This window comes from Aythya marila (assembly GCF_965140915.1).
Source record: "Aythya marila genome assembly, contig: HAP1_HAP1_SCAFFOLD_258, whole genome shotgun sequence".
NCBI lineage: Eukaryota > Metazoa > Chordata > Aves > Anseriformes > Anatidae > Aythya > Aythya marila.
The window spans coordinates 87680-109234 of NW_028137481.1; the positions used below are offsets into that span (position 1 = coordinate 87680).

A 21555-nucleotide genomic window follows, 5' to 3' on the forward strand; every position below is an offset into this window, starting at 1 on the left:
GCCACCGTTGGCGGCACGGCTGGGACGACGAAGGGGGAGTTTTGCGTCTGCGCAAGCCGCGGAAGCCGTCTGGGGAAACCCTCTGTGGGAAAAAGGCCGCTGGGCTGAGCTCTGGGGCGCTGGGCTCGCCAGCAGGGCCGCAGCCCCGGGAGGAGCGGGAGCCGGCTGCTGGACCTGCCATGGTGGCTGGAGAGTGGGGCGGTTGCTTGGGGAACCCGGGCAACGGGGGTTCCGTCCCAACGGCTCACCAGCCCCTCGCCGACATCTTGGGGAGGACTGCAGGCTTTGGACCCAAGCAGGCTGCCCAGCGCAAGACTTGGCCATGTTCATTAGAACATTACTAGCCTCTAAGCCTCATGGCATCACCTTCCATCTTGACTGCTGAACCTCCTTGCTCCCTACTATCTTCTTTGCCAAGATACAGCTGTCCACATTTACTTTTCCTACTTGGCTGGACTGAATTTAAGAAGGGAGCTTGCAACTCTTCCTCTTGTTTGCCACTTCATCATCAAACCAAATGAAAACCATTTGCCTTTAACCTCTTTATTTCAGGCCTTCTTTCCTAGTGGCCATTCAAAACTGGGAAAAAAATAGTCTACCAAGTGGGGTTTTTTTTTGATTTGATAATAAATCTGCAGACTGTTAAGTCATCAAGCACTTCAAGACTGTTTGAAATAATCTCGAGATTAATATAAAAGGAATTCCTCACACACGCTGCGGCCGCTTACCTTTAGTATAGTCGTTGGATGCGATGGAGCAGTATTTCTTGCTTTCGCCTGCACTGGAAGTCTTCCCTTCCTTGTAAGGTTGTTTACTGCTCTCACTTCTGCATTACTGACATGAAGAGCCATCTGGAGGATGGCATTCTTCCTTCTTCTCCCGCGTTATCTTCTGGAAACGAGGATCTAAGTGTTCCAAGGAGCCTTTCGCTTTCCTGGTGTTTCTCCTTTTTCTTCTTTTTCTTCTCCTTTTTCTTCTTTTTCTTACGCTTGCGATTGGCATTGTCAAAGCGGAGCGCACAGAAACACAAATCATGAAGTCTGAAAGAAACATGCAAGTTAAAAAGGGAAAAAAAGATGTGGCACTTGTTGCCTATATGAAACCTGATTTATTTTACCACAGGTGATGATTTGCAGCATGTCAGCTATTTTGTGGTGCTTTGTGCACACGCAACTTACTTTAGATGCAGCAAACTTAAGCCGTCAGATTGAAGGACCATAGGTCCTGGTTTGTACACAGATCATTAACAACGGCTAGCTCTGGAATACGTGCAAGCAGAAAAAATCTTTTAACCTAATCTGGAATGGTGTACGGATGTGATTCGAACTATGTGGTCCAAAGCTAGTGCTCTGACACAATTCAGCAAGAGCTTTCCTGTCTTCACTGATCAACCTAACAACATGATCCCCAGCCAGCTGGTGCTATCTAAAGAACTTAGAAACTACCAGAAAAAAAAAAATAAATAAATAAAATAAAAGGAAGACATGAGAAGCACCCAGAAAAGAATTAGGATAAAAAATGCGGAGTATGCTGGAATCCTTGCTTACTTGGAATCCTTCTCTCCATCTTTATCCTTAGACTTCTTTTTCTTCCAGAACTTGTGATATTTTTGCATTTTTTTCACCACCTACAAGCTCCTTTTCTATCTTTCTGTCTTTCCTTTCTATTTCACTTTCACTACCTTCTGCACGGGTATATTTTCTTTTTCTGTTTCCTTCTGTTTCAGTTTTCTGGCGACAGTTCTCCAAATGAGCTGACACAGGTGGAAGCGCATGTCTTTCACGAGAATGTCTTCTGGAATGTTGCTGAGGTACCGAGCAACGATGCAAGTCTGCTCGGGGTGTGCCAAAGCGACGTACATCTTCCTCTCTCAAGAGGGAACCGTGAGGCCATCCGCTTTTGTAATGATAATGCTTATGTGACCTGCTGTAGTAAGTTGCAGTCGATCTGTCAAAGGCTGAATCGCCGTGAGAGAACTTTCTCTCTCTACTGTCTCCTGTCGCATGAGGTGAATAGTAATCCTTGTAATAGCCACATCTTTCCCATCTCCGTGCTTCGTCTCGATAGTATCTTTCTCTGCTCCAACTTCTTTCCCCTTTGGATCGGTAGTACCTATTGCTACCTTGTTCTGATCTTCCTCCGCTGCCAGATCTGTACTTTGAATATTTGACTGCTCTTCTGCCATTCTCAGGGCTGTTTCTTTCACGAGGGAAAGATCTGTACCTGCTTCCCTCCCAGTACTCCTGCTTGTGACTCTTTTGCTCAACAAATTCCACGCTCTGAGAACACCTCCTCTTGCTGGAAGGACCTGCTTTTTGACTCTCCTTCTCTTCACTAGGAGCATGTTCCCTCTTGCTTCGGTAATGCTCTTTCTCAGTGGTTTTAGTCTTGTCCTTTGTATCTTGGCGTCTATCTGCAATAGCTAAGGAAGAAAGATTGTTAGAGCTACATTCAGTGTCAGACTCGAGAGAGGAAGTTTGCCGCAATTTCTCACCAGGCTCAGAAGAGTCTTTGCCGGACAAAACATTTTCTTTTGAAATGAGGTCACGTTCTTTTGATCTTCTTGGTTTCTCCTTGTCTCCACGGTCATCACATTGGTACTGGGCGAGGTATTCATCATTCCCAGGAGATTTCGGAGGTTCCGCAACACTGCATAAAATAAAAACCCATTTCTCACTTCTGCTGAAGGACGTGAATATTAAGAGTAAAACCTTCCAAAGGCAAACAAACAAACAAAAACCTCCGGACTACAGGAACGCTCGCAAAGATATGCCATTTAGAAACCTCTCCTGTGATTAGGACACCTTCTTCAGCTCCCAGAGAAAGTGCTTTTTCCCCTCTTGCTTCTGAAGCCATTGCACTAAAAAAGCAAACGCATCTGTCTCCTTCCACCTGCTGCTCTGAGAAAAAAGGCATAGGGGCGAGCGGGGAACAGCCAGTGTTTCTCCAGACAGTGGAGAAAAATGGAAAAACATTCTATAAAGGAACACAAGTTCTCCTTGAGGCACCAACCTGCATCAGAGTGATATGCTCAGTGCTGATCATTAGTTCTGTTCGTGACACTGGACACACAGTATGGAATTGTACTAATTTAAATCCTTCCATTAAATACTATTAGTAGACAGATAAAACTGTAACGAACTTCCATAAAGTCTTGTCTTAATCAGACTGTGCTCATTTTACCTCATTTCCTCTGACAAGCTGTTCAGCTGGCTGGCTCTGAAGGACTCCGTGATGACTTCTCGATTGACTGAAGGCATAGCTCCAGGCATCTGCAATTAAAACGCACAAGTCAGCAGACAAAAAAATACTATTTGTAGTAGTACTGAGGACTAGTCTTGTCAGAATGTCTCCATTAAATGGTAAGCAAGACCGCTGTCAGTTGTATGCATTATCTACACTTCAAAGATAACCCCAACTCACCCCCCAAAATCTACTTTATGAAACTTAGGAATTTTTATCTCAGCTGAGCTTAAGTTGACAAGTTCTAATGTAAGCTCAGGTCTGCAAATTCTAAGGGGATAATACCACAAAGTCTTACGATCACGTGTGCTGTGTTTTCTCAGTATTTCACCTGAATTAGGAACACAATAAACACTCCCGAATACATCGTAGGTGAGAAATTCTCGATGGAGCAAATCTATGTTTCAAGCAATCCATTTGTTTTAGAAAAGAACATCTCAGAAGGTTTAACAGGTTCAACTCGGCAAGTGGAATCATCAAGTTTCAGTCCGTTTTCTTTAGATTCATTAACTAACCTAATAGCACCATTTAGTGAATCTGTTTTTGGCAGCTCATGCTGGGATCTTCCTTTGTCAGCATTCTGACAGGAAGAATTGGAATGCTGCAATGTACGGACTACCTTTCCAACCAAAATTCCATTAGAGGACATTGCATTGCAATTCCTTTGAAATAAGCCCTTTGACTCCTCCTCAGATTTTCCTGAAGATTCTGCACCATAAGGGACTGTGTTATCAGAGCTGAGTTTAGGATTTTCATTCACTGTTGGCTCCACAAAAATTTCATCAGAAACTTTTTTGTTTGTTTGCATTTGCTTCATTTGCATTACCGAATTTGTAATTGTGGATGAAGGAACAGCCTGGTAGAGATCTTCATCCTCCACAGCACTGCTAAGACAGTCAGGCTGTGACACAGTCTGACGAGCAGGCAATTTATTGTGAATACTGATGGTGATCTTCTGTTTTCTTGACGTATCAGTCATTGAAGGCCTGGTAATTGCCTGGTTTTGAACACAGGCCATTGGTGGTGCTGAAGATGGCCTTTTTAGGGTGACACCAGTGGTCTTTGTGTCCTCTTTTATGGATCCATTTCCATTTAAACGGCTTGAATTCTGTATTTAAAAAGAAGAAATTGCAAGATGGATTAACGCAAACACTGCATGTAACATTTTGAAACACAAAACTCTCCTACTGAGTGTTTCTACAAATGGTCTTAACACCTAAAAAGATGCTTAAAACCAAACAAAAAACCCCACACCAAACCCCAAACCCACTAGCAGTTTGGTGCCGTTATCTGCCCTCCCGCTTCCCTGAATTACCTTAATCATATGAGGAAGAAGTCGTGGTCCCAGAAATCCAGCCTGCTTACTATTAGCCCCCTGCTGACCAGGAGGGAATGAACAGGGATAAGATGGTGCTGGCAAGTAAAACGCACGTTCTCCAAGTGTCAAATCATAGCGCCTTCAGAAAAGAGCAGTGATCGTAGTTTAGTTTTTCTTTCAGCCTACTCTTGGATTAAATCCCATCCTATCATTTTAGAGGAACAGCTCATACGATATGGAAGCCTTCTCTACAGAAGGCTTCGCCAAGACTACAGACTGAAAAGTAGAGAACAGTCTTCCTACTAAGACTATCACTTGCAGAGCAATAATTCATTCTTACACCACAGATGACCTTCATTTCTCTCCTTCTCTAAATTAGCCAGCTACAGATAACACATAGATAGAAATTTACACAAGTGCTGCAGTTTAAGGCCAAGCAACAAAAGATAATAAACGACACAGAGAATTTCAGGTTAGACAGAACTGAATTAGACAAATAATAATCTTCTCCCGGGACAGCAAGAAAAACACTTGCAAAACAGAAAAATATCAATAACAGGAAAGTAAATCTCTTCTGAACACATTTTAAGATTTGTTATTACCTGATATAAAAAAGTATGTAAGCTTGCTGACCAAGAACTCTTTTAATGTCAGTATGCACTACTTTAGCATCATTCATCTGATACCAAAGTCCATTACCAGCCTGCAAATAAAGACAATGATTTCTTTAGGTGAATTGCACGTTTTCCAGTTGAAATCACGGACAGGAACAAAATACACACGTGTCAAATAAAAATATAATGAAATCTTTTTCCCTAGAAACAGTAGCTGCTAGTCATGCTTTAATTGGTTTGCCAGCACAACCTTTACCCTGTTAGAAATGCTGTTGACTTCTACCTTTACATAGCATATATAGTGTCCTGAGTGACAGCTGACACCGTGATGTACCAGCACCGCGTATAAGGCATAGAGCAGTGGTTCTCCCATTGACTGCGACATGTAGGCTCTCAGGTCCAAATACTCCGGATATTTCACCTCCTAAAGAGACATCAAGAAGATAGAAAAATTATCCCAGAGTACTTCGTGGACTAGCCAGAGAAAAACACTTCCAAAAAACACAGACTAGAATTGATTTCTAGAATATATTTCTCGAATATATTTCTTGATTCACTACAAATAAGTCTTCCCATAAACAACGGTTAAGACTAGAAGTTGCAGAGAACTGTTTCCTGATGAATCAGCCTTCTCAGAGGAAAGCATATGCTTCTTGTCAAGCGGGAACTTTATTGATATTAAGAGAAAGAATAAGCCATAGTCGTTAGTCTACAATTATTGTCTGAAAATATTAACAACTTTCAGCTTTGGGGGATGTCCCATTACACAATGATATAGTTGCATTACAGTGGTAAATATACCTTGTTGATCTTTCCACCTGTGAAATCTGCAAATCTTTTCAGTGATATTGTGAGAACCTTGGAAGAACGGTGTATGGTAAATCTCTTGGATGCAGGAACCATCTTTTTACACCTTAAAAACAAGCAGAGATAAGTGTTTGAAGGCATCTTCTTTTTTCGCCCCCAAAACAAACTCCTTTTAATGTCTCACGCATGCCTATGCTATTTGAATGATATTTACTTGCATAATAGGTTGGTCTTTTTTCTTTTCATAAACCCATGCACTGCGTGTCAGGTTTGTTAATACACAGAAGAAGGTCAATTTTCCCAACAACTCAGAGCATAGCGGGAACAGGAATCTCTCACAAAAGGGTATGACCAGGTTGGATGGCAAGGTACCATTTCTTGGTCTACAAAAGTGGCTATTTGAACTCCAATCCTGGATACATTCTTTCAGCTTTCAAGGGAAATACAAATATTGAAAGCGGAACGAGAGAGCCTTGGTCCCCAGGGCTAGAAATTGCAAATAATCTCCAACATAGGTCGACTATCAACATCAAAAATACAACAGAAGCACATGGTCATTCTACAGGAGGGAGACATTTAACAGTAGGAAGTCTTCATGTACTGAGCTTGTCTGGAAAGACACTGAAACCATCTGCCATCCTTTGAAACAAAATAGTTCAGTTTGACACATTGCCCGCTCCAAGGTAGGACCTACGGTGTAAGCAGTGAAAATTAGCCACTAGCCCAGAGAACAACGGAAACTGGGCAGTTTACATCAAGAAAAGTACTGTCGAGAGCTAATAAATAGAAAGAACAAAAGTAGCTCTTTTTGAATTCTGATGGCAAAATACAAGCCAGAGAATTGCAAACCCATAGGGAATGCCTATGAACAAGACTTCCCCCCTCCAAGGAAACAAAAATCCAAGTCTTTTATAAACTTCCACAAAACTTGTAAGTAGATCCAAAGTTTAGAGGTAGTCCAACAGAGTCATGCAACATAGAAAACTGACATCTAGGATTAAGACCTAATTCGTCAAAATCTTACTCGCTACATTTATAGCAATTCTCTCCATCCAGCTCTTCAGGTTTCACAAAGAGTTCCAGAGCTCTGCTAACAGACGAAACCGCCTAGAGCAGCGAGAAAGAAGAGCGCAAAGTCACCGTAATTCAGAATTCCAGAGACATACTAGTAGTTTATAAGAGAATCTTACTAACATACTCAAGCGATCTACTAGGAGCACTGTGAAGAAGGAGGCAGAAAGAGCATGCTCAGCATTGACCTCACCTGGAAGGCATTTGACTTTGGAACAAATACTTTTCCAGTAGCCTAGACAGCATCTACAGTGTGCTTTGTCATCAATACTGGGGACAAATTCATCAGTCTAACAATTAGATGTATATTGAGGTAGAACAACAAAGAAGTATGACAGCATTATAATTTTTGCAGAAAGAGAATTCTTTCCCCTTAAACCCAATGCAAATGTGGAGACTATTTACATGGGTTCCACGGAAGGACAAAGTCCAATCCACTTCCTTAGCACCACCAAGCTCTTACGTTTTAACATTATATGTGGTTTGGTTTTTTAAGTTAAACAAGTTTAATTTAGAAAGTTATGCATGTACTTAAACATCATGAATTATATTTAGAAAACATCTTACCTTTATATCCAAAGTGATATCAAGAAATGCCTCATACGTATCCGAAACTGCTTTGCAATTCAAGCACTTCACTGGAAACAAAATATAAATGCTTAACATTATGTGAAGGAGACTAACTGTCCAAATTCAAGTTGTTGACAGATACTACTTTAGACAAACTACAGACTGCTTTACTACCGACAAAAGACACAGATCAGTTCTAAGGACAGGAATATTTTTTCAAGTACCTCTCGATCTTAGAAATCCTCCAAATATTTGATGAATGATGGTGGTAGCTTGAGAAGATCTGTCCAATCTGGAAATAAATTATAATCAGACCTCAGAAGATTTAAGGCACAGAGTTAACTCTTCAAAGAGTTTGATGAAAACCAAGGATGATGTAGACTTGCGTTGCTGATAGTAAATAAGGCACTAAAAGGTGCTAGAGATCATTTCTGAGAGTAAATAAAGGACTAGAAGGTGCTAGAGAATGTATGAAAGTGAACTTGTTTATGCTTACTCGGTGCTTCCGTTCAAGCACGCTTCCTGCATAGCATCAACAGTATAGCGCAAGAACTCGTGTGCGTCTTCTTGACTGCCAAAACGGAAATGTTGTCCTATTCCTAAATAAGAAGATGATAGTATTGACCTCATTTAAAAATGAAATCATTCTTGTATTTCTAAAATCTCTCTTCATTGGAGTGTTAAAACCACTTAGACACATCAAATAATTATTTGAAGATTACAAGCTATCGAAAAGAAACACATCTGAAGCCACTTACGACTGAGATTACTGATAACATGCGTAGGCTCGATGGCATCAACAGTGCAACGCAGGGCCTGGTTAATGTGAGTCTCCATCGTGCACATCATGCAAAAATCTTGTTCATGACCTGAAGAGTGAAAGAGCAAAGCATCCCAGTCCAGCGAAATATCCAGAACTACAAACATCTAAGTACAATTTAAACTATAGATACAATATCCACTCTCCTTGCTACATTCTATTCTCCCAAGATGCCAATGTCCCAACAGTCTTGTAACATTTCATTTCACACAACTTGACAGAAGAAAAATATCCACTAAGCCTGTATTCAAATGCATGTTGTGATGAGAAATCTAAAAGACTACTGCAAAGTCGCAGTTGTAAAGGCTGACAGGAATGTGAACTCCACAGGCTGCAAAATGTATTACTCTCTAAAATTACTACCAAATGCATTACTGTCCAATGCACTTCATTATTCCCATGAAGCAATAAATAATCCTTTAATAAACAAACAAACAAACAAACAAACAAATAACTAAATAAATAAATAAAACATGGTGCATTAATTGCACTCCATATGCTATTCGGAGCCCACTGCTAATACAGTGCTCAAAGCCAGCTGCTACAGGTAAAATCAGGCAAATAAGCTTATCTCACAGAATCACTGCTGTTCTTTCACCTTCAGAGCTATCCAACAGATTCAAAATACTGTTAGAAAGTACTCACATGACTGGCTGTGCTCAAGAGAAAGCATGTAATTGGCAAGTGGGGGTGTGTAGGTCAAACACTGTAGAGTAGCATTAAGAAAACATGTGTTGCCAAGATTGTACAGGCCAACTCCAACACTTTGTGTTTCTCGCCAATCCATACAAATCTTCTCAGGTGGAAAAAGAATGCTCTGTGGCGGAGCAATTCCATCATTAACGACTGCAAGAAAGTTAAATTTAAAAAGAGATCTTGTTTGTTTGTTTCGAAGAAAGGTATTTAAAAAAATACTATTCTGCAGGAGCACCTAGAGGAGCTAGCTACAATCCAAACCAGAAAAACTTATTGCAGACAGCTTTAATACCACCAAATTCAAATTGGCTGGTCAACACAATGTTTTGGGGAAAAAAAAAACAAAAACAAAAACAACTTTAGTCAACCATTTTAATTTTTCTAAGGCAAGGCTAACTGCCATTCTGTTTGTAGCACCTAATGCCAAGTTCCTCTCCATCTATAATCTTTAACCTGATTAACTCAACTACTGTTTTTTTCCTTATTATAACTTAAACCACAAACTTAGACTTGAAATTATACGGTAAAAACGTAAAAACTAGGAACTAGGAATGACGGTACCCCTACAGATACCAGATTTTTTCCTGAGCAATGTTATCCTTCAAAAAACCTGTGAAAAATGGAAGCTGTGAATAGCAACAATCAAACACTTTTCTCTGCAAAACAGAAAAGACATGGAGGAATCTGTGCATTACAAAAAGCTCCCCGTATTTCTCTGTTGACTGTAAATATATCAAAATTAATTTCTGTAACATCAGTCACTTCAGTTGCCTTAGGGGATTCGCTTTTGAAGTCTTTCTTCACAGTAGTCCCCTTCTCTATCAGTGCAACAAGTAAGAACTGCATTTTCTACTTTTGCTTTGAAGACAATGGAGGCAGGATAGAACGCACACTTACTTAGATCTCTTGGGGCAAAAGCCTTAGATTTTTCAGATGATCTACAGTAAATAGCACCTCCACGTCCTTGGGCCACAGAGACTTGGCTTGAATCTTCTGCAGGCACTATCCGGCCCCAGTTGGCGGTGCGTGACATCAGTATTTTAGGACTTGGTTTCTTGGATTTGCCAGACCGCCTTGAAGAGGGCTTTTTAGGCTTTGAAGATTTGGGCTTCTTAGCTACGGTCATTGTTCACATCTGCGACAGAGACAGAAGTTCTGGTTGACGTAAGACTATCAAGAAGCACTCCAAGAAGAAAAGAGTAACAGAAGTCCTGTCACTTAATCTCAAAGAAACAGCCTTAAGAACTAAATCGCTGGTATGAATGATTTAAAAAGAATCCCCAAACTAAACACACAAAGTGAAAATTTCCATCTAAACTCTATCAGTATTACTTTTTGCTTCTGCAGAACTAGTGGCTGATGCCATTTCTTTCCCTTCCGTAGGATTTTAATCCATTACAACTCTGGAGTCTTTTTAATATAAAAATGTAGAAGACATTCTCTGAGGGGAATCAGTTATTTATTGATTTCCGGAGTTGCGCAATTATCTGTTAATTAGTACCTATGATCTAATAGATAATTGTTGCAATTATCTATTGCTGGCATTAGTAACGGAACACTATTACTTCACTGCCTGCGTTTTTCTGTTTCGTCTGCACAAAGGTACCCAGAACTCACTGCTACTTTTCTTCTGTCTTTCCAGGGCTCGCCCTCTACCTCACTGTCTACTGCACCAGTCATGAGGGGTTTGTTGTGATTCTATAATGAGCCTAGCTTTTAAATACACCTTTTCTGGGCGTCACTTGGTGATAGCAAGTTAATTTCTGAGGGCTCCTCAGTCTACATCATGCGGTCGCTTTTTCCAGGTGAAAAAGCGGAGCTGTAAGTGGCAGTACACCAAAGCCCTGGCATGCTGAGATCCAAGAGGAGAGATGTTTGGCCCTCCTTTTCACTCCTGGGAACCATATACCTCAAAACCCACAGAGGATGGGCTATATCTCAGAGAAATCTTGGGAAAGGAGAGCATGAAGAGCATGTTTGCAAATTTATTTCTCCCTGGGCTTCTTCTGCTTCTCCAAGAAAGACGAGTTTGAATATAACTTTGGCAGCAGTACTTCTGGTGTTTTACTCCTACCACATTTAAAACTCCTACGACAAACTGAAAAGTTAGACTAAAAAGCAGCTCTTTCCGTTCTCCTTTCTAAAGTTGCACGCTTTCCTCATGCAAAACAACAGGGGAATGTAAGCTAGAAACGGAAATGCTGAATGTAAAACAAAACAAAACAAACCTCAGCCCTCCAGGACAAAAGCCAATAACTGCTACAAAGTCCTTTTTAAAATGCTGATTAGGTTTCAAGGTGATACCGCTTTAAATAAGCGTAGTTGTGTGTCCATAGGCAGAAGCTGAATAATGACAGGATGAACTTCTATACTTCATGTTTTGTTACTGTCTTACTGTAGCACACAGGGACTTGTTACCTTTAGGGAAACCACTAACCTCATGGAGGGTTTAAAACATAAGCTAGTTTGTTATACCAAAATGACGGAGAGAACAAAGCATAAAGTGCTTTCAGATTTCTAGCACGCCTTGATTGCTGTCCATTAAACTTCAGACACGTTAAACAAAACACAGTAAATAAGAAAACTCCTAGTCCCACAGCTGGCAAATTGTGTGCAGAGGTTGTAATTAGAACTTTTTTGCCTTGACGTTTTACATTTAAAATTGATTTTAAATCCATTCTATACACACTTTCCATTCCTGAAAAAACAATACGCAAACCTGACAAATGCATTTACATGAGAAATGAAGTCGTCCTTGTCCGATTGGAAGACTAAGGTGACAGCTCCTGGGCTCAGGGATAAGCTCCGATCTTCACCAGTGACAGCTCCTTTTTTAGGATTGAAAGGGAAAATGTTTCAGCAACACTTTGGAAACATACTTAAGGGACAAGAAACAAAATCAAGACTGCAGTGAGAAGGAGAACAGAAAAACAATACTGGGGAAAATGGGAAGGGAAGGGAAGGGAAGGGAAGGGAAGGGAAGGGAAGGGAAGGGAAGGGAAGGGAAGGGAAGGGAAGGGAAGGGAAGGGAAGGGAAGGGAAGGGAAGGGAAGGGAAGGGAAGGGAAGGGAAGGGAAGGGAAGGGAAGGGAAGGGAAGGGAAGGGAAGGGAAGGGAAGGGAAGGGAAGGGAAGGGAAGGGAAGGGAAGGGAAGAAGAAAAAAAGAAAAAAAAGAAAAAAAGAAAAAAAGAAAAAAAGAAAAAAGAAAAAAAGAAAAAAAACAACAAAAAAAAAAGAAAAAAAGAAAAAAAGGGAAGAGAAGGGAAGCAAAGTGAAGCGAAGCGAAGCGAAGCGAAGACCTTGATCTTTATACTGACCAATGAGATAAGCCTTACACATTTTTAAGTTTATTTTTGACAACTGGTTGAGGTGTTACCAGCTATTAAGTACGATTCAAGAGCAAATATTAACACTAGAAAGAAGAAATCCGGTCCACCACCACTGTTTCAAAATACATCCATTTCTCATTTGGAGATGACGTCTCTCTGGCAAGATAGTAGAAAAACTGTAAATACCGATAGAGCTTCCTCTCCCGATGTTCCATATACATACCGATGCTGTTCCTACACCTACGCTCTGAGCATAAATTTATGTTGACATGAGTGACAAGAGAGGGTGTTACTCCTCTCTTTGTTTGCCTTGAGAGACACACCTCTTGTCCATTGAAAAGTAAATTCAAGATTCCAGATCACTTAAGACAGTTGCTATCCCCCCATTCAGAGTTCTGCAGCAGCACTCTTCAGATGTGTTTAGCAGTCTCTTTAGAAAATGTTATCACTTAGGACCTGCTTCTCAGTAGGTCCACGTTTGGCCTCCGCTTAGCAGAGAGTCAATCCCAGCTTAAGCTTTCGTACAAGAGCCCCTTCACGAAACGGAGTTGAACCCTGACATAACTGAGTTGAACCTTTAACCTTGAAGCTTCCTTAAAGAAGAAAGCAGCACCCAGGCCAGGAAATAGAAATTAATCGTCACTTTACCCTGAAACGCAGTGGGCTATTCTGTGCTGGCAGGATTGCTGCCGGGCTGGCCGACGAGGCGGCGGGCAGCTCCCCGGGGCCACAGGGCCTGGCACAGGGAGCCGCCGGGGGTCTCCAAGGTCCGGGAACAGCGGCAACAGCGGCAACAGCAGGGACAGAGGGGACAGCAGCGACAGCAGCAGCCACCTCAGCCGGGGCTGTCTCCACAACCGCCACAACGGCCTCGGAACGCCGCCGAACTCGGAGCTCCAGCGTGACGCCTTTTGAACCTGGCCGCGCTGCTCATGGCTAAAACCAGAGCGTTTCCTCCGGCGTGTGTTTACTGTCGGTGCCGGATCGGCCCTCACCCCGAGCTCTCCCTGCCGGGAGGGCTTTGGGGTTGGGGTTTCCCTCCCGCCGCCCCGCGCGCAAGGGGTCCGCGCTGGGGAGCAGCATCTCACCCACGGCGAGAGACCGAGGGCACGACATGAAAAAGCCCCGACACGAAAAAGCCACGACATGCGGCCGAGGCGGCGGGGAGACGGCTCTGAGGGAGCTGCCACTTCGCCCCGCCGTCCTCCCCTCCCGGGCCGCCCCGCCGAGCCCCGTGCGCCTCAGGCGCTGCGCTGAGGGGGTGGCTGGCTACTGAGACAGCTGCCCAGGGCACTGCTCATGGCACCGAGCCTGACGGAGGTCAACAAGTGTTGAACAATGCTCTCAGACATCGGGTCTCACTTTGGGGTGGTCCTGTGTGGAGCCACGAGTTGGACTTGGTGATTATTGGGAGTCCTTTCCACCTTGGGATGTTCTCTGATTCTAGGTCAGCAATCCAGTAGCTGATGAGAAGTGTGGAGTCATTCAAAGGGAAGAGAGAGCACAACACTTCTCGTTTGCAGAAGCGGCTATTTGGTAACCAAACCGATGATTCCTTTGCTTCTAGAGCAACTAACAGCAGGGATCCGCTTTACAATAGAGGGAAAAGAGTCGTTGGCATGTCATGTGAAGTAACCTTCAAATCCCAGAGGATGATTTTGTTGGAACTTTATTCAGCTGAAAACACGGAAGCCTTGCTTCTGCTTGTGTTAGTTACAGCTCCAGTTTACTTTGGTTGGGAGGGAAGGCATTCCAGGCTAATGTGCTGTACCTGTTCCTTCAGCTCATTGTCCATAAACGGAGGAGCAAATGAAATCAGTTTAATCTCCATTAAATGCAGCAGACAAAGCGGAGTAGAGGGCGATCTAGCACTTAATTTTTCCTGTAAGCAGGAAACCCAGAACTCAACAACACTTTTCAAATCTTGTCCTGCAGTAAATGACCAGCTGAGTGAAGCTTGCATTTAGAGGATGTGCTCCTCCAGTAGACGGAAATAGCTTTTCCTCTTCACAAGTGCAACTGAGTGGTGGACTGGCAGCTACGTGGTTAACTAGTTGTGCCAAAGGGGTTGTGTTGAATGCACAGAAAAATATGCAGGAATAAATAAACAGCAGAGGGTTGTCTGTAGTCATGACACTGAGTACAGATGTTGTCTGCAGGTTCGTGCAGAGTGCACCGCGCCAATAAGCACCCAGAGTCGGAATGCACACGAAGGTCTTTTAATTATATAATTACTTATAGAACTCTGCAGAGTCAGGCACTTGGCCATCTTTCGCAAAGCAAGCACACCTCTGACTCGAATCACCGTCATTTATACACAGGAAACTTGTGAAAACTCTCTCTTTGGCTCCTTTGGATTGGTTATTACAGCTCACCTAACTTATCTCCACTGAGCTTGTGCATTACAGAGGAATACCGGGGGGGAGGGGGAACAGCAGAGGGGGGACACACACCGAATCCCACATTAGCATAGATTAGCATTTTGACAGGTGTGATTTTTAATGTGCTAATGACCCTTAATGAGAAAAAGGTTACTATAGGTCAGTCTGGAGCTGGTGTTCTCCTTCCTGTTTTTTCCCTTTTAGCCCTTCTCTTCCTTGCTTCTGCTAGCTCAAGGCTACCTGTCTCTCTCCTTCTTTATTTTCTCAGCTAAAAGACTGCACAAGCTACACGCCTCCCTATTTGCTTCAACATTTCCTTGGTTTTTTTTTTTTGTTTTTTTTTTTTTCCCAGCTCTGGGACGACACAGGTGTGGTTTGATATTTGCCAGTATAGCTAAAACTCACGCCAGTCTGCTCACGCACAGTAAGTAGTAAGATTTAAGGACTGGTTTCATCGGCTTCTTCCATACTAACATCCTTCTTATGTTTTAGATATGCTGTAGTTAAATCAACACTAAGTTACTACTTGTGGAGTAATCGCCTTAAGCGACTAGGCATCATAAGCACACCTCCATCCCAAAAGCTACCCGCCTCCAAGGTGCAACCACCCCTCACTGAGCACGCCCTCGGAATTTCTCACAGTCTGTACCTTTAAACGCAAGTGAGATCATTTCTACCAAGCACAACCAAGATATGCATGACTAGAGTCACTCAAGCTCCACCTTAAAGATAGAAAATAATACCAATTGCTTTAAGAGAAAGGGGATGTTAGGGAAGATACTATCAGGAAGGATTCCTTCTGACATCACTCGACAGGCTGAGCCTCTCACTCCCCCACCCCCACTCCATTGGGACGCCGTGGGGTAAGATCTGAACGCTTGCTTATACCAGGCGTCTCTGTGGAATCTTAGAAATCTCTAGAGTTTTGATGCTTTTTAATGTCTTAATACCTAGGCTGTGTACCTGTGCATTTCATGCATGCTAGCTTGCTTTTGCAGACAGTGAATTTATCACTGACAATCCAAAGAACCTGTGTACCTGTCGCCGTAAGAAATTGCACTTAATTGCATTCTTCCTAGCTGTGAGAGTTCTCCTTGAATGCGACTAGAGCGAGGCCGTACTGCGTTGTTGGTGAATCCGTGACCGTGATAGTTCAGCACCCTGAATCCGACGGGACCCATGACGGTCAATCGGCTACACCCCTTAACGCGACACTACTAGACGAAGAAGATGACAGGGCTTGCATGCACTGCATTAGGCTTTGCATGTGAAAACACCCCCAAATAATTTCACGCGCATTTAACGTTTTTAAAGGGAAAAAAACAGGAAGGTGTAGTCTCTCTGTAAGCTACAGCCCTACATAGTTAAGGCATCAGCATTCATTCCTTTGCTTGATAGCAAAGTATGAACATACAGAAGAGTTAAATATTTTCTTTGCATTCTTAAAGGCGATTTTTCAGATTTGGGCTTCAGTTGTTGGAGTTGAAGAGATCAGTAGACATCCTTACTTTTACGTTAAGACCAAAATCTTTATCTAAGATTGTGTTATCGAACGCAACTAAACTCCCACCCCCACATGGTTTTTTTGTAACTTCGCAATGATCTTGCTGCAGTCCCACTCTGATGGTCTTTCAGTAACATGCAAACTGCCGTGGCAGATTCTGTTACAGTGCTTTTCTATTGACAGTGTGCATAACACTCAAGGTAAAGCCCCTCATTTCGCAGTGGGGACATAAAGTGTTTCTTTGGACCCTGCTGCTTCTGTTAGTACTCATTTTTTCACAAACTTGTTGAACCTGAGCCGTGCCTACTGAGCCAACGAATGCTTTGATGACACAGTATTTTGTCAAAGCAGTTTTGCTTCTTGGAGCTACAGAAGCAGCTCTGGCTACGTGATAGCGAATTGTGCTGCATTGGCAAAACCAGACTTAGCTACAGACTTACAACACTTGCTAACTCGATCTATTTCAAATCTCATTTTAACTTTAAAGGACAATCAGTTTTGTGGCTCCTGTCTTACTAATTTGCTTTGTTTTGCATGGAAGGGCAGCCTGTGAATGTTTTGCTTTATTGCATGCTTCAAAAAAAAAAGGCTGAGGAAGAGACTGGAGGAACCTTTTCTATTCTATGGACTTTCCCCCGAGAGTGTGGAATTGCAGGCTACTTGGATGAATGTTCGAATATGAGTAAGGGAGCAGACCTCAGCCAAAGGAGGTGGAATCCTTGCTTAATAGTAAGTATCAGTGTGGGAACATCTTTGCTTAACGGGAGCCATTTAAACTCTTCATAGAAACAAAATAAGCTGGACATCTTATGCTTGGAAAGGAGTATGGTTACACAGCTGCTAACATAATGACTTGAGTCTTCTGCTCTGCAACTTCAGGTTTTGTTTTCAAGCAGTGCATACATCAGTTTAAGCTTTGGACAAGGAGATTTGCAATGCAAATAGTGATAAACCAGAATCAGCGGCGCTGACGAGTGTAATGGTGAAATGCAGCAAATCAAGTATTCCTGGAGAAATGTGAGATTACAAAACTAGTAAGCCATGAAGCACTTTTGTGGTTGTTGTTGGTTGTTTTTTAAATCAATTCTTATATGCTGAAATAGCATCTTCAAGAAAATCTGTTTATCTAGCCAGGTAACGGTGTCTCCCTGTAAACAGGAAGGAAATGCCAGGAGCAGCCATACCTCTTTGCTGTCAAAATAAAGAGGCCAACATCATGCCATAGTGCAAAGGCTTGCGAAGAAAGATCATTCTAAGAGGTCTGCAAGAAAAGATGACTTACTTTGTCATAAGTTTGTCAAATAGAATGGACGAGTTAGTAGTCGAGTACCGACTGTGTCCGACTCTACAGCTGCGGCGCAGCTCCAAGTCCCTGTTTTCTCCATGGACTCGTCTCACAGTTTTTGCACCAGCTCTACTCCTCAATGTTCTGGTGACTGAAACGCAGAAACAAAGTCTTTTGAAACAGTGAAGATGGGATTCTCCTTATTTCACCGTTGCTCTTGTAAAATGGAAACAGACAGACAAAAAAGGCACCCTGAAGTGGATTGAGTTTTCTTTACATTTCAGGTCAGAAGTTGGTGTCACAACCACTGCATTCCACTTCTTTATCGCTCTGCACGTTTAAACTGTCTACTTAAAACTGGGACCTGTAGGGAAATTTTTAAAGAGACTGAAAGCTAGCCAGACAAAAACAAACGTGCAACTTTTGTTCCATGCAGGAGGGAAATCTACTCCACTTATTTCTGTCTTGGAAAAGTGAGAACAATCAACACCTTTCTCTAAGGTGTTTTCACTCCATTCATGTCAAACTGTATCTAACAGTGCTCAAAACAAACACTAGGACATTGCAAGCCTCTTCCTAAGAGGTGTATGTTTGATTACTCTGTTTATGCATGCAGCACTTCCATTTCCTGCATTAGGATCTAACAGCTCAAGGAGGGAAGAATCGTTTCAAGAGAAACACCCAAACACCACATAACTCAAACTCGTGCTTTTTAGAAAAAAGCCTGCCCATTGTTTGCCATACAGCACCCTTTGGCACAGGTTGGTTGCTTGCACTGTCATTAAAAGAGCCAAGAGGACAAGGGGAAGGGAAGAGCTACACCACTGTGCTGCTAGGATCACAGCTAAGGTTTACTTTTGTGCTTGCCAGCTATAAAACTAAGTTTGAACTTATCAAGTATCGATTTACTTTGCACAATTAGAACAGTTTGCTTTGTGCCTACCAAGCTGCAATTCACACTGCTCCCTCCCCAAGGAATTCATAAAATCTCCTATTTGCACCTACCTCTCTTCACAGAAAAGTCACTGAGGAGTGAATTCAGCTGACTACAGAAGGCTTTGGGGCCAAATGAAAGCCATGGAGTGACCAAGTGCCATCCTCTTCAGTAACCTGCGGAAATAGGTATCCCGGGGACTTACAGCCACTTACCTGTGCTATATTCTTTTTTTCGTTCCAATTTTGGCTTTCTCAACTGCCTACATTAAGAAAGAGGACAGGGCAGAGAAGGGAGAAAAGACTTGTTGTATTAGACCCATCAAGGATGGGAAATTTCACCATGTTTACAAGCCAGTGCTCCATGGTATACAAAGAGAAGCCTGTAGGCCTCACGCAGGATCCACATCCCAAGTCTGTTGCGTGCCATATACACGCGGTTCTGTATGTACCCACATTTCCTAGCTTGCTCATGTTGAATTCTCAAAATTATGAGCAATAGCACCCAAGTGGAAAAGATACATGTCCTGGTTAGGACATGTATCCTCAGTTAGGACAGCGTTTCAATCTACAAATCGAACAGAGATTGAACATATAGAAATACAGTACCTTGAAAAGCATCTTCTCTTGACATTTCCCCTCAGTATCGCCATACTTTCTTCAAAGCTGGAGACTGAACACCGCAGGATGCTTTTGCTCATTGATCTTAAACGGTGTCCGTTGAAACATTCAATACTGGGAGAAGAATAATCCTAGGGAAAGAAGGAAACAAGAATATATTTATGTGAACCACGTAGATTCAGATAAAGAAATTCTGCCTCACGCAAGTTTAATTGACCCTCCTGACTTGGTAGTGGGGCAACTAATGGCAGGCAGACACTGAAACGCTGCTGTGCTCAAGAAAAACCTGGAGAGAAAAAAAAAAAAAAAAAAAGCTTTAAAAACTAAAGCTTCCCTCTCCCCACCATTTTCTTGTGGATAACTTAAGCTTAATATCCTTGGCAAAAAGATATTGCAGCAAAACCTTTCACATAAAATTAGTGTTTCGTGAAAAACAACAACAACAACAAAACTATAAATTCAATTGGAATTTTTTTCAATAAATTCAATTGGAATTTAAATTCAAAACTTTAAATTCAGTTGAATTTAAATTAAAAAAAAATTAATTAATTTAAATTAAAAAAAAAAATAATTCAATTGACTGTTCAGAGGAACAGTCAAGCTTGACATTATACATCCTAGAATTAAAATCTAGTTTGAGTTTTTCTCCCATCTCCAGGCCTTGCTAAAGATGCTTATTAGGAGCTCTGTCAAAAAAAGTGAAAGGCTTGTTATACCAAAGCTTCGAACCCTTCTTACTGCCCTTGACCTTCTTCACATTGCTGCTCCTACAAGGGTGAGCACTATCATTTTTAGTACGGGAGGGAAGCTGTCATATCCTTGAGTGGGGGGTCGTTCTGTTTACAAAATGAAGTTCCAGTAAGAGTACATCAAATGAACCAACTTTCTTTGAACTTTAATTCATCGCTATATTGAATGAATGACCTCTGGATTTCTCTCTCCCATTTGGAAGTCAATTTGAAAACAAACTACCTCTGCCATAAAGAGCCAGGCATCAGAGACACCTGTTGCGCCTCAAGAACAGAGAAGGTATGAACGACAAGAGCAGCTGAATAAAATGCAACTTGCCATTAGAAATGGGTGTACTGGCATCTACAGGTGCCGCTGGCATCTCCTCATCTGGTTTCTCGTCTTCAGTAGCAGGGTTCTGCTGTGGTGACTTGGAGTTGTCGCATGGAGCACACGCTGCAGAGGTGCGACCTTGCAAGAAAGAATAGATACCAAAGATCTTCGTCGTGCATTTTCAGTTACAAATGCAGAGACAAGTCTTCAAATCCTTAGCGTTAAAGCACGTACCTCTTTTCTCACGAGATTCTTTAATTTGTTCACAAAGTCGTCTAAACTCTGTATCCATTTCGTTCCTCACCATTGAATATGCAGTGTCTTGCAAAACATAGGCGCTGTGACGATCTGAAATTTTACACACTTTACCTGAATGTTGTCTACCAACCAATGAAACTGTTTTGATCACAGAAGAAAATTGCTTTCTTCATAGGTTGGTTCCGAAAGGTTCTCTCAGTGAATATTTTCAGCATAACAACATCGAAGTTAATTAAAACAAAAGCACTAGTTCCTTGGGAACACTTATATCACAATTCCATGCCCAAGTAGCAAAATGATAAAATATTTACAATGTGGTAAGAGATGTTCTCTGTGGACGTCCAAAATCATCTAATCCATCCGAAGTCTATTGTCCGCACACAGCATTTATCCATCTATACGTTCGACAGATTTTTTAAACTAGGGCTAAAAAGCACATCCTCACCTGTAGATCTTTGATCCGGGTAGTACTCTAAGGCATTGTTACAGATTAGATCGATGTCCTTCAGCTAGTCTCCGGCAGCGAGGTACTGGCGCGAGTCAATTTGAGTCAGAACTGTTGAAAGATCCATCGGCTCTTTAATCCTTGTGGCATAGTCAGGTACCTGCAGATCAAATACAAGCATTCAGAGGTTTTCTTAACCTTGCACACTGTCTACCAAAATTATTCTGAAGACTTTAAATAAACGACTTCCTAAAAACCCTGAACATTTGCGATGCATCAGAAGATGCTGAAATTAACCAGTTTGCTTCTCAAAAATGGAAGGGCTCTTTCATTTGTCATTAGCACGGCCACGAGAGGACAACAAGAAGTAGGGAGGTCAGAAGCACGTGCATGGTAGAGAAGAAACACTGAGGGTGGGAGATTCATTTCACTTTGCTTCAGAAAATCACAACAGTGAAAGCTGAGCAAGCCATCCGGCATTCTCTTTGTTGTTGACATTGAGGAAAAGGTGCATGAATTGCACCTGTGAAGTACCTATTGCAGACATCTACTTTAGAATGAGATAACTGGGCCCTGAGGTGCTCATTTCTTCCCTCAGA

At 42.1% G+C, this 21555-nt stretch overlaps 3 protein-coding genes across 3 annotated transcripts in view; all 3 read right to left on the minus strand.

Moving 5' to 3' along the window:
• Positions 1-1543: 1543 nt before the first annotated feature.
• LOC309890778 (uncharacterized protein) lies at positions 1544-3610 on the minus strand (the record flags this gene model as incomplete). The annotated part of the gene is given in 3 exon segments (XM_082785190.1): positions 1544-1618; positions 1620-2199; positions 3597-3610. Coding segments are annotated over 3 exon segments (669 nt in total).
• A 30-nt stretch (positions 3611-3640) lies between these two features.
• On the minus strand, positions 3641-10265 carry LOC309890779 (ubiquitin carboxyl-terminal hydrolase 42-like; the record flags this gene model as incomplete). The annotated part of the gene is made up of 12 exons (XM_082785191.1): positions 3641-4351; positions 4559-4700; positions 5164-5264; positions 5459-5599; positions 5977-6088; positions 7007-7089; positions 7621-7691; positions 7848-7915; positions 8120-8222; positions 8382-8492; positions 9089-9289; positions 10037-10265. The coding sequence occupies 12 exons, from the start codon at positions 10263-10265 to the stop codon at positions 3641-3643; spliced, it is 2073 nt and encodes a 690-aa protein (XP_082641317.1).
• An 8855-nt stretch (positions 10266-19120) lies between these two features.
• Positions 19121-21555, minus strand: part of LOC309890780 (ATPase family AAA domain-containing protein 2-like) — a gene marked incomplete at both ends in the record, with an annotated part of 95394 nt that continues 92959 nt past the window's right edge. Inside the window, one exon of the mRNA XM_082785192.1 lies at positions 19121-19138. Coding sequence (XP_082641318.1) covers positions 19121-19138 — 18 coding nt within the window. The remainder of the gene's footprint in view (positions 19139-21555) is intronic.